This window comes from Palaemon carinicauda, chromosome 4 (assembly GCF_036898095.1).
Source record: "Palaemon carinicauda isolate YSFRI2023 chromosome 4, ASM3689809v2, whole genome shotgun sequence".
In the NCBI taxonomy this organism is placed as follows: Eukaryota; Metazoa; Arthropoda; class Malacostraca; order Decapoda; family Palaemonidae; genus Palaemon; species Palaemon carinicauda.
Genome location: NC_090728.1, coordinates 180292019 through 180305304, shown reverse-complemented (window position 1 = coordinate 180305304; position 13286 = coordinate 180292019). Strand labels below are relative to the sequence as shown.

At 40.0% G+C, this 13286-nt stretch overlaps 1 protein-coding gene across 1 annotated transcript in view; it reads left to right on the top strand.

The window, feature by feature from the left end:
- Positions 1-13286, top strand: part of mRpS29 (mitochondrial ribosomal protein S29) — a 62114-nt gene that overhangs the window by 25832 nt on the left and 22996 nt on the right. Inside the window, exon 5 of the mRNA XM_068372824.1 lies at positions 9162-9298. Coding sequence (XP_068228925.1) covers positions 9162-9298 — 137 coding nt within the window. The remainder of the gene's footprint in view (positions 1-9161; positions 9299-13286) is intronic.

The window sequence follows — 13286 nt, the reverse complement described above, 5'->3', positions numbered from 1 at the left end:
TGGACTCTCCGGCCGCCCTTGTGGAACATATATGTCGGCGGGTAGTGAGTGTAGGGAGTGGTCTTCCTCCCAGTGGGAGAGGTTTGCGCGACGGCGGAAGAAGTAGTCCAAGTGGGATATTTCTCCTTCAAAGGTTGCTTTGAAGGAAGAAAAACCCAAGGCCTCTTGTTTCATCGCCCAACCCTCCTCCAAAGCTCCTACTCGGTCGATCTCTTACGAGAGACTGTAGAGTTGTAGCGTAGACCAAGTTATTATCGACCAACCCCGGGACTCGAGAGATGATGTTGCTTCCCCTAGCGAAGCAGCCCCACCTCTCCCCCCGGGTGAGGCCTCGTCACTAACTTCCCTTTTTCAGATTTGGCCCTCCTTGGGGCTCATGGGTTCGCCCTCCAAGGAGGCATTGCTTAAGTTCATCGGCATGGGTGCTTCTGTCAAGCTATCGTCGTCGCCGTCAGAGGTAGATCCCCTGACACTTGTCAACGTTGTTGTGTCAGAGGTGTCTCTTGTGACATCACCCATCTCCTCTGCCACTCCAAACTCTACTGTAGCTGCCGACCTAGTTTCCCCCGTTCCTGACCATCCTCCGAGGGGAAACTAAGTTTATCATTGGTCTCTCCTGCTATTGTTTCTCTCCCTCGGGGGAGTTCACTTACAGAGACTCCTCTTCGGAGGACTGCTGACGGTCAGCTTGCTGATCCAACGATCCCCAGAGGGCCCATCCGTCGGAAGGCTCGCCTTCCTCTTCGCCTTAGAGGTCTCCCTTCACCAGCGGTGAAAAGGCGCCTCTTTGGTTTAACGTCATCACTGCAGTCCCCCGCAGAGGAGCCTCCGTCAGATCTTCATTCATCCATCACTGCACCTGCAACCAGTCTTGTGACTTCGGTCCTGGACCTCTGCAGATCGTTCGCGATCTCCTTCGGTGGATGGTCGTCCTTTCAAAGGACACGTTGACCATCCATCCTCCAGACCTGCTGACCTTCCATCACCATTTCTGTCGCCTGTTGAGCCTAATGTAGCTCCTCCAAAGTGCACAGCTGCGCGTCATCACACTCGCCATGTGCACCACGCGCCGACGCACCCAGACCGTCAGCGCTCACCAGCAGCTTGTCACTCTACAACACTTTGGTGCACCACTCAACCTGCTTGCCCTCACGCGCTTGCGTGCCAACACGCGCTTACGCGCCATCATTCACATACATGCAGCGCTCTCTTGCACGTCCATGATCACCTGCGCACCCTGCGCGCACACTCCCAGGGTCACCTACGTGCTAGCACACCCCAGTGTGCTTGGACTCTCCTGCGCGCCCACGATCTCCTACACCTACGCGCCCCCGATCTACTACGCCCCAGCGCCCACCTGCGCGCCAACGCTCGCCTACGCGCCAGCACTCTCCTGCATGCCAGCGGTCACCTGTGCGCCAATTCTCTCCTACACGCCAGCACTCGCCTGTCCGCCAACGCTCTCCTGTGCGCCAGTGCCCTCCCGCGCTCCAGCGCCCACCCACGCACCAGCGCTTTCTTGCGCGCCAACATGTGTGCCCTACATCGCCCGCGCACCATCCCGCATGCCAACCAGTGTGCCAACAGATACCTGCGCTCCATCACTCTTCAGCACACAAGGCTCCCGCTGCACTGCTCCTTAGTGCCGGATCCCCAGGCTCTCTGACAAGATGCATTCCAACAACGGTGGAACAACATCGACGTCTACGTCTTTCCCCCTTCTGTCTGATGAGAAGACTACCGTACTCAACAAGGCCAGAGTATCCAACAACCTCTCTATGACCTTCATAGCTCTGCTATGGCATCACACTAATTGGTTCCTGGACCCTATGGATTTCCTGACAGAGAGCCCTAGAGAACTTCTCCCACGGCACGATCTACTCAAACCGCTACGTGCAAACATCTTCCACAGAGCCGTAGCTTAGCTACGACTTCACGCCTGGCAACTATTCAGCACCACCTCTCTTATAGAGGCTTTTTGCAACAATTTGCGAAGAGGATGTCTGGATACCTGCGACGATCTTCGGCTTCAGTCTACCAAGCCAAGTGGACTGTCTTCTGTGGTTGTTGTTGTAGAAGGGATATTTCTCACTTCGATGCCACTATTCCAACAATAGCGGAGTTCCTCTTGGTTTCAGTGGTAAAAGGCTAGCGCTCAGCCTTGAGCGTTGCCTTTTAGCCCTTTTACCCCCAGGCTATTTGGAAATTTCCAACCCTTAACCCCCAGGGGTTATTGTTTTTCAAGCACATTTTGCAGTATATTTTTTTTAGATTGCTCTAACAGCCTTAATTTTTGTCATAGAGAGGTCAGGTTGGTCTTATTCTCTTGGAAATTGTCTGAAGTTTCTCAAAAAATTATCAAAAATATGCAAAAAATAAATTAAAATAGCAGTTTTTTGCAAGAACGTACCGGTACGTCCATGGGGGTAAAGGGATGAGTTTTGTGAAACGTACCAGTACGTCCTTTGGGGGTAAAAGGGTTAACTGAAACAAGTCGATATTTCTTCCTCATTGGAACTCTCTCTCCTCACAATTTTATGAGCTTACCTGCCCCCAGTCAGAAGTTAGACCTCCCTCATGGAACAGGGTTTGCATTCTTCAGTCTCTGAAAGGTTCTCCCTATGAATCATTATGCCACCTCACTTTGAAGACAGTGTCCCTACTCGTCTTGGCTTTGGCCAAAAGAGTTAGCGAATTTCATGGTCTTTTCTATGACGTCGCCCTCTTAATGAGAGAATGCCTTCATGAAGTCATTGAGCTTCAGCACAGCATATCATTTCCATGGTGAAACTTGGTGATGGACAAGAGGGCTCTCGAACTTGGGGAAATTGCTCCCTCAGTTCGAATCTTAATTTCTCTCTCATCTTTTTCTTCCTCTCAATATTACTTCGATCTTCTCCTAATTTTATGAACTTTCTTTCGTGTTGCTGTCCCAACTCCATGAGAAAAATTTCCATTATAATATATATAAGTGGAACCTCTACATACGATTGCCTTTATATACGATTGTTCCAACATCGATGTAAAATTCGATCAAATTTTCGTCTCGACACCCGAAGTCATGCTCCATCATCCGACGTAAACCATATGCGTAGAATTTTCTCGAAGCGTCGGTTGTAGTTTCTTGTTTCCGCCGGTAGACGGCAGCATGTCGGAGGGACGCCATCGAACGTCGCATCGGTCAGTTCTCTGTTCTCGTGCGCATCGTGTGGTTGTCCTCTGTTCGGTCCGTTATTAACAGTGCTTATTATCTTCCTTTTCTCACGTTTCATTTTTTATTTTATGTATAATCATGGGTCCTAAGAAGCTTGGTTTCGGTACAGTTATTAGTAGTAGTGAGAACAATAGAATTGAAGCAAGAAATTATAGAAAAACATGAGCACGGTGTGCGTGTGAGTGATCTGGCTAAACAATATGGCCGGAATATGTCTACGATCTCGACGATCATCAAGCAGAAGGCAGCCATTAAAGCAGTCAAACCATCGAAGGGGATCACTATTACAGTATTTCAAAACGTCGCAGGCCTATCCTTGAAGAGATGGAACCCCTTTTGTTAATATGGGTAAAGGACAAAGAGATTGTTGGCGATACGATCACTGAAACGATCATTTGTAAGAAGGCCAGTGCTATCTATTGTGACTTGAAGGCGGCTGGCTCTGAGGGTGGGGCGGGGGGAGGGGGGGGGAGAGTTCAACCGATCCTATGACGGATGAATTCAAGGCGTCTCGTGGTTGGTTAGAGAAATTTACTAGACGGACCGGGATTCATTCAGTTGTTCGGCACAGAGAGGCTTCAAGTTCGATTTGCCGTGTAGTTTCGCAATTCGATGATGTCTGCTTAACCCATTTCAGAAAAATTCTGAAAAGCCGTACCAAGCCACTTTCTCTCGATAGTTTCTTTCAAAAATCTACGAAGCGGTCTAGTAATCGTGATGAAGAGAAAGAAAGTGAAGCAAAGAAAACTAAGATTGAATTGAGTGAAAGTGAATGTTAAAATCAAAAGAAAAAAAATGTAAAAAAATTAAAATATAAAAATAGAAAAAAAATTAATAAGCTAAGTTAGATTAAAGTTCACGTAGTGTAAGTTAGAGTAAGTTACGGTACGTTATCGCAGTCACCATCTCTACCTCCTCGCCAACCGCCCGTCTCCTCTTGTGTAGCAAAGCCTACACTTGCGTTGGCCTTCCTCCAAGGTAAAGTGACAAAAAAAAACCCTTTTTTATTTATCATTTCTTTATAATTATTCTTTTTTACATCTCTATTATATAATGCAATTGAATTATTGTTATGTGTAATTATGTGTAGTAATTTATTAAGGAGTTATCATAGTTTTTTGGGCTGTAGAACAAATACAAATTACAGTGTATTTTTATGGGAATATTAGCTCCAACATACGATCGTTTTAACATACGAACCAGGTCCCGGAACGAATTAAGATCGTATGTAGAGATTCTACCGTATATTATGTACATACTGTATATATACAATTATTTTTTTTTTTTGAGTGGATGTTTCTACATCCATTACAGCCGCTGGCAGGGATGTTTTTACATCCGTTATTGTTGCCTGCTTCGATGAATGGGAGGAGGTGTCATGGTTAGGAGGTATTTGCATTCAAAGCTATATGTGAGAGTATTGGATGATCTCAGCCATCCCGAAGATTGTTTGGACCTTTTTGGCAGAATTATTCAGAATCCAGTGGGATCCAATGCTTGGGGTAGGACTCTCGGCTTTTGGGCGGGAGCCCATCATCACAGATATGGGGAGTATGATTCCATAGTTTCTTGGTCTCGGTCCTAACAGGCGGGTTCAGCTTACACCTGTGATTCTATATCTGTTTTGATGCTATCCTTCGGGTAGGGTATGGAGTGGACCAATTGGGAAGTATGCTCTCATTGTGCTGATAGTGGAGAGTGCAAATTTCCTTTCTGACGGGAGATCTCCTAATATTCTCGAGCAGGTAAATAAAACTAATCACTTTCTCTATCTCAAATTTAGTTGACGACCTAGGAACAAAAACGGACCCCTCTACTAATGTTTTAAAACCAAGGAAGTCGGGTAACAAAGGGAAACTTTGATTCCTTCATTTTACCCAAATTCCAATAGATACTGGTTATGATATACTATATAAAGCATTTGAATGCTATGGATTGATAAAAGAAATAAGAATGAAACTTAAAAATGAAAAATGGCATTCATGGATATTGTATAATAATCATTAAGAAGCATTTAATGCAATACAGTATGTAAAATTAATAATATTGACATTATTAACTTAAATGTCCTGGGTGTCCTATATGATAAGATACCAAACAATTTGGATGTATATAGACTTGCTGACTGGTTTGAGAAAGATGTTGATATAACTATGCCTCCCTAAAACCATCAATGTAGCTTGTTGCTGAGCCTAAAGGGAGTAATGGGAATTATTTTGAAATTAGCAAACTAATTCAGAAAAAGGTATGAATCACTGCACCAGGTGATATATCTCGCTTTGGAAAGAAGACCTTCCTAATCCATGCCAAATCATGCACGCTATCAGTAATACTGTTTAACCTCAAGACAAGTAGTGATGATGATATGTTAGATGTCAAACCCCGCCTAAATTTTAGTTAAGGAAGCAGAGGAGTCTTCAATAAAGACTTGTATGAATTTACAGAAGAGGAAATACTGGCCATGTCTCCATTAACAGTGTGGAAAGTGCATAAGGTTCCGGGACGTCGATGATTATCCTTACTTTTCAGGATACCGATGTGCCTTTCCACATCGTAATTGAAAATTAAATGATTAAAGTTCGACCTTTCAATGTTTCAAGTGTTTCAAAATTGGACACCCCTCTAAAGTTTGTAAAAGTTAAAAAATGTGTAGCATCTGTTCCAAACCTTATCATGGAGACTGTACACTTAGAGGTCAGCTGTTGGAACTGCAGCTCAAACCATAAATCCACTGACAGGAGCTGCGAGATTTATAAATTTTGAAGAAGCCACCCCCAAGAAGTCGTACCTGCAAGCGAAAGTGGTAACACAACCAAGGTGTGTGAGTGATTGGGGGTAACGGCCACCCCCCACCCCCGCTAACTAGTTATAGCTCACTAAAAGTCTTATGGCTTGTCTTCCATCTTCATCAAAACTATATTCCTATAAATAGCTACAGGTTTTTATCGTTGGAAATAATACAAATTACTTTCAAATATGTAGTTTTTGCTTCTGGTGAACTTCTCACTAAGAAGTTGCTTACATCTTACGATATGCGGAAGCGTCCAAGTAAAGTTACTTAGCAACCTGACCATTTATGTTAATGACTTCTGTAGAGCTTCATTTGAATCACTGCACCAGGTGATATATCTCGCTTTGGAAAGAAGACCTTCCTAATCCATGCCAAATCATGCACGCTATCAGTAATACTGTTTAACCTCAAGACAAGTAGTGATGATGATATGTTAGATGTCAAACCCCGCCTAAATTTTAGTTAAGGAATTATAGAAATTTACTAGACGGACCGGGATTCATTCAGTTGTTCGGCACAGAGAGGCTTCAAGTTCGATTTGCCGTGTAGTTTCGCAATTCGATGATGTCTGCTTAACCCATTTCAGAAAAATTCTGAAAAGCCGTACCAAGCCACTTTCTCTCGATAGTTTCTTTCAAAAATCTACGAAGCGGTCTAGTAATCGTGATGAAGAGAAAGAAAGTGAAGCAAAGAAAACTAAGATTGAATTGAGTGAAAGTGAATGTTAAAATCAAAAGAAAAAAAATGTAAAAAAATTAAAATATAAAAATAGAAAAAAAATTAATAAGCTAAGTTAGATTAAAGTTCACGTAGTGTAAGTTAGAGTAAGTTACGGTACGTTATCGCAGTCACCATCTCTACCTCCTCGCCAACCGCCCGTCTCCTCTTGTGTAGCAAAGCCTACACTTGCGTTGGCCTTCCTCCAAGGTAAAGTGACAAAAAAAAAAACCTTTTTTATTTATCATTTCTTTATAATTATTCTTTTTTACATCTCTATTATATAATGCAATTGAATTATTGTTATGTGTAATTATGTGTAGTAATTTATTAAGGAGTTATCATAGTTTTTTGGGCTGTAGAACAAATACAAATTACAGTGTATTTTTATGGGAATATTAGCTCCAACATACGATCGTTTTAACATACGAACCAGGTCCCGGAACGAATTAAGATCGTATGTAGAGATTCTACCGTATATTATGTACATACTGTATATATACAATTTTTTTTTTTTTTGAGTGGATGTTTCTACATCCATTACAGCCGCTGGCAAGGATGTTTTTACATCCGTTATTGTTGCCTGCTTCGATGAATGGGAGGAGGTGTCATGGTTAGGAGGTATTTGCATTCAAAGCTATATGTGAGAGTATTGGATGATCTCAGCCATCCCGAAGATTGTTTGGACCTTTTTGGCAGAATTATTCAGAATCCAGTGGGATCCAATGCTTGGGGTAGGACTCTCGGCTTTTGGGCGGGAGCCCATCATCACAGATATGGGGAGTATGATTCCATAGTTTCTTGGTCTCGGTCCTAACAGGCGGGTTCAGCTTACACCTGTGATTCTATATCTGTTTTGATGCTATCCTTCGGGTAGGGTATGGAGTGGACCAATTGGGAAGTATGCTCTCATTGTGCTGATAGTGGAGAGTGCAAATTTCCTTTCTGACGGGAGATCTCCTAATATTCTCGAGCAGGTAAATAAAACTAATCACTTTCTCTATCTCAAATTTAGTTGACGACCTAGGAACAAAAATGGACCCCTCTACTAATGTTTTAAAACCAAGGAAGTCGGGTAACAAAGGGAAACTTTGATTCCTTCATGTTACCCAAATTCCAATAGATACTGGTTATGATATACTATATAAAGCATTTGAATGCTATGGATTGATAAAAGAAATAAGAATGAAACTTAAAAATGAAAAATGGCATTCATGGATATTGTATAATAATCATTAAGAAGCATTTAATGCAATACAGTATGTAAAATTAATAATATTGACATTATTAACTTAAATGTCCTGGGTGTCCTATATGATAAGATACCAAACAATTTGGATGTATATAGACTTGCTGACTGGTTTGAGAAAGATGTTGATATAACTATGCCTCCCTAAAACCATCAATGTAGCTTGTTGCTGAGCCTAAAGGGAGTAATGGGAATTATTTTGAAATTAGCAAACTAATTCAGAAAAAGGTATGAATCACTGCACCAGGTGATATATCTCGCTTTGGAAAGAAGACCTTCCTAATCCATGCCAAATCATGCACGCTATCAATAATACTGTTTAACCTCAAGACAAGTAGTGATGATGATATGTTAGATGTCAAACCCCGCCTAAATTTTAGTTAAGGAAGCAGAGGAGTCTTCAATAAAGACTTGTATGAATTTACAGAAGAGGAAATACTGGCCATGTCTCCATTAACAGTGTGGAAAGTGCATAAGGTTCCGGGACGTCGATGATTATCCTTACTTTTCAGGATACCGATGTGCCTTTCCACATCGTAATTGAAAATTAAATGATTAAAGTTCGACCTTTCAATGTTTCAAGTGTTTCAAAATTGGACACCCCTCTAAAGTTTGTAAAAGTTAAAAAATGTGTAGCATCTGTTCCAAACCTTATCATGGAGACTGTACACTTAGAGGTCAGCTGTTGGAACTGCAGCTCAAACCATAAATCCACTGACAGGAGCTGCGAGATTTATAAATTTTGAAGAAGCCACCCCCAAGAAGTCGTACCTGCAAGCGAAAGTGGTAACACAACCAAGGTGTGTGAGTGATTGGGGGTAACGGCCACCCCCCACCCCCGCTAACTAGTTATAGCTCACTAAAAGTCTTATGGCTTGTCTTCCATCTTCATCAAAACTATATTCCTATAAATAGCTACAGGTTTTTATCGTTGGAAATAATACAAATTACTTTCAAATATGTAGTTTTTGCTTCTGGTGAACTTCTCACTAAGAAGTTGCTTACATCTTACGATATGCGGAAGCGTCCAAGTAAAGTTACTTAGCAACCTGACCATTTATGTTAATGACTTCTGTAGAGCTTCATTTGCCTTTTAGATTATGCATAGTGGTTTAGTAATAATGTACAATATAGGTAATTGATTTTCATTGTGTTTACCATAATTTTCAGTTCTAAATTAATTATTTCAGTACCTAATTGGAGGCGACGTTTCAAGGAAGTGAAAGCTTCAACTTCTAACCCAGGATCTTTTGACCATCCCGTTGATGCCTCCACATGGCTTCAGCATTTTAGGCATCAGAATGTTGAGCTACTGAAAGAGTTAGAAGTAAGAATTATATTTCTCCATTTGTACTGTTGGTACTTTAAGTAAAACATAATGTGTTGGTACTTTAAGTAGAACATAATGTGTTGGTACTTTAAGTAGAACATAATGTGTTGGTACTTTAAGTAGAACATAATGTGTTGGTACTTTAAGTAGAACATAATGTGTTGGTACTTTAAGTAGAACATAATGTGTTGGTACTTTTAAGTAGAACATAATGTGTTGGTACTTTTAGTAGAAGATAATGTGTTGGTACTTTAAGTAGAACATAATGTGTTGGTACTTTAAGTAGAACATAATGTGTTGGTACTTTAAGTAGAACGTAATGTGTTGGTACTTTAAGTAGAACATAATGTGTTGGTACTTTAAGTAGAACATAATGTGTTGGTACTTTAAGTAGAACATAGTGTGTTGGTACTTATGTGTTGGTACTTTAAGTAGAACATAATGTGGGATCTTAACTATAGATGTACTATAGTGTTAAGCTAAGAATAATATATTATTCTTTTCCTTCCACCTTGATTGGTTTATTGCACATCCCAAAAGCCTTTGCTTAATTCATGACAAAGAATAAATGAAAGTCTTTTTTGACTAACATTTTTATAATCTATAGGTAATTCCATTTGATATTGTAATTAGTTTTGCATCACAGTAGATAAGTAATTGTCATTACCTAGTTTTCAATATGATTTCTGTAAACTTTCCATTTAAATTTTCTCTTTATCAACAGTTTTAAATTGTTAAAGTTGGAACCTATGAGTTAGAAATATTGCACCGTTATGTCTATGAAATGTGTATTCCTCTGGTTTTACTCATTCAGATCAGCATTTAGCACAGTAATTTTCAAGTCATTTTGCTTTTGTGAAAGTCAAGTATTGTATACAGTACTTTTACTATAATAGATAATAATACTTTATATCATTGCATTCATATACGGTACGTTCTTACGTACCATACAAACTCTTGCCCTTTCATCAGGGATATTAGTTCAGTGGTAGCTGGAATTGGTCATTAAAGTAAGATAACAAGCGGTTATCTATGATGAGAATGCAAGGAGCATTGCCCCTTTTCTAGTTGAAAAACCCTCACAAGAAGTTTGTGTTTGTGGGGGAAGGGAGGTCACTGCAACTGGTTTATGAAAAAACAGGCTGTTGATCCACACTTCCTCTATGCTTCTTGTAGGCATTCCTGTGTTCCAAATGTAGATGCAGTGACAGGCGTATCCCTGAAGGGGAAGAAGTGGGCGAAGCGTTCGTCAGGAGTGGGGTCAGAAGACTTTGGTGAATTCTTTCACTACTACTGTCTCCTCGGGAGTGCTACTACCTGTGCATGCACCCATGGATCGGTACCCAGAGAGTAAACTAAGTGTCAGGAGGATTCGGATCTACATCGGCTGGCTTTTCAGGTTTTGCTGGTGCATGAGTAACCCCTAGTGTTTGTGACACTTGCCAAGAAGTGTTGCAATCATCTTTTAATACTAGCAGGACAAAAGGAATCAATCAGATATGTTCCATTCTGGCTCTGTGAGTCTTTTGATGATGGAGGCACCTAAATTAAGTGTGAACTTCTGTCATCTTGAGGAAGAATTTGCAAGTTAGCCCTGTCAGTATCATCCTTGTTCCCTTGTCAATGTACTTAAAACCGAAAGTAGTGTTTGATAGATTCTAGACCACCTTGGCTCTCTGTACTATTAGGATGTTTCCCAAAGGCCCCAGGACCTTCTCTCTTAGTTCTTGAGGTGGCTTTTCAGTAGTTGTGTAACAAGTAATGTTTTTGGCATAATTCTCGATAAAAGGTGGAATAACTGGATCTTCTACCTTTTCTGTTTCTCCTCTCGAGTTTATTAAGCATCTGCAAACATTAATTCACTGGTTGGATGACATACTGGTCAGTTAAGTGACAGCTTCTTTCTAGCAGGCTTCATTCTGCCAAGAAGTAACTCCTCCAAACTCCTATCAAGGGGGAGGATGAGGCGGTTTCTTCTATTATTATTATTATTATTATTATTATTATTATTATTATTATTATTATTATTATTATTATTATTATTATTATTATTAAGCTACAACCCTAGTTAGAAAAGCAGGATGCTATAAGCACAAAGGTTCCAACAGGGAAAAATAGCCCAGTGAGGAAAGAAAATAAGGAAATAAATAAACTACAAGAGACATAATGAGCAGTTAAAAAACATTTTAAGAACATTAAACCTTTTGCTAAAATGTTGTCATTATACGTCAAAACAGACCTGTTAATACAGAGGGTGAGGTCCAGATACATCATTATTATGATTATTATTATCATCATTACAAGCTTTAATATAAACCAAATTGAGGTTAAAATTACTCGTATATCCTACAATAGATTATAGGACATGGTCCTGTATCACACAGTTCATACTCAAGAAATTTCACAAAACATCTCCTCTCCCTGATATCAGCCCCTCTTTCTTTCTACAGCCAACCAACAAAGTCTTTGAGATGCTAGCCTTTATTTCTGATTGTGTAAGAGCTATTTTAGTCTGTTTTTATGTTATTTTATTCTGTTTTTATGGTATTTTATCCTGTTTTTATGTATATTCTTTTTATGTTATTTCAGTCTGTTTTTATGTATCATATTGAATCACACCACTCTCTCTAGCCAATGGTAATATTCTCTACCTGAAGCATTACTTAAACCCCCCTGACACACCCAGCTTAGAGACATAGGGATCCCCACATCTCGCTCTACCACCAACCGAAATACTTGCGATTCTAGTCCCTATTCGTGATTATGAAAGTTTTATTTGAGTGTATTTTTATGTTACATTTATGTTCAAATCACAAAAAAAGTACTACGAAGTGTTCTCAAATTCTCGGCCTCTGATTCCAAGTTCCACCCACAACGTAAGCAAAATGTTTTACCAGTAATGCAAGTTACTGACACATGACAAAATTTATTTTTTCTTATCTTATTCCTTTTTTCTTAACTGTCGTTTCTACAAAATATCATCTTCATGTCTTATATATTTCATATTAGTATTGTTTGTTTTCATGTGTATAAGTAAGCCTATTGTCATTATTTCCATTTATTGCCATTCTACGCCGTATTCTTCATGTTCTTTCATGAGTAGTCTCTATTTCCAAGCTCCTGAAATACCCAAAACAGTAATGATCCAGATCATAGTGACAATAACACGCAAGATGGAATGACATGAACAAATAAACCTTATATCTAATGAATTGAATTTATATTGCATCTCTCTCTCTCTCTCTCTCTCTCTCTCTCTCTCTCTCTCTCTCTCTCTCTCTCTCTCTCTCTCTCTCTCTCTCTCTGAAACATTTCTTTTGACATCAGTTTTTTGTTTATCGTATTTCTTTATCTTGTATACACCTTATAAATTATACATTATAAAGTAGTTCCCTTGTCAAAGGAAAAAAATGGATATTTTCATTATATTTCTGTATAACGTAAAGACCATTGTTACTGTCAACTAGTTTTATATCCTTCGACGGCTATGTATCGTAGAATTATTACGGAATAACATACTGTACTGTAGTCACTTCAGTAAATATATAAAGTTTTTTTCAATATTAATCTTACCCGATGATCATGTAGCTGTCAACTCCGTTGCCCGACAGAAATCTACGGTCGGGATACGCCAGTGATCGCTATCCAGGTGGGGGTGTACTCAACAGCGCCATCTGTGGTCAGGTACTCAAGTACTTCTTGTCAACAAGAACTCAATTTTTCCTCTGTCGTGCCGCCGGCAAGACCTACTTGGATACGCTGTTGATTTTGGAGTCTTTTGTTCACGATTTGGTGATGTATTTGCTCTAAAGTTTAGCCTTCGCTGTTCAGGAAGCTTTATCCTTAGCTTAGCAAGCTTTTGGAATTAATTTGATTCATTGGTTAACGAACTTTGCTTAATTTTGGAATTCCCCCTTGACTACCTCTAAATTCAAGATGTCTGACCATTCCCAAGTTCCTAAATACAGGCATTGTAGTGTTAGGA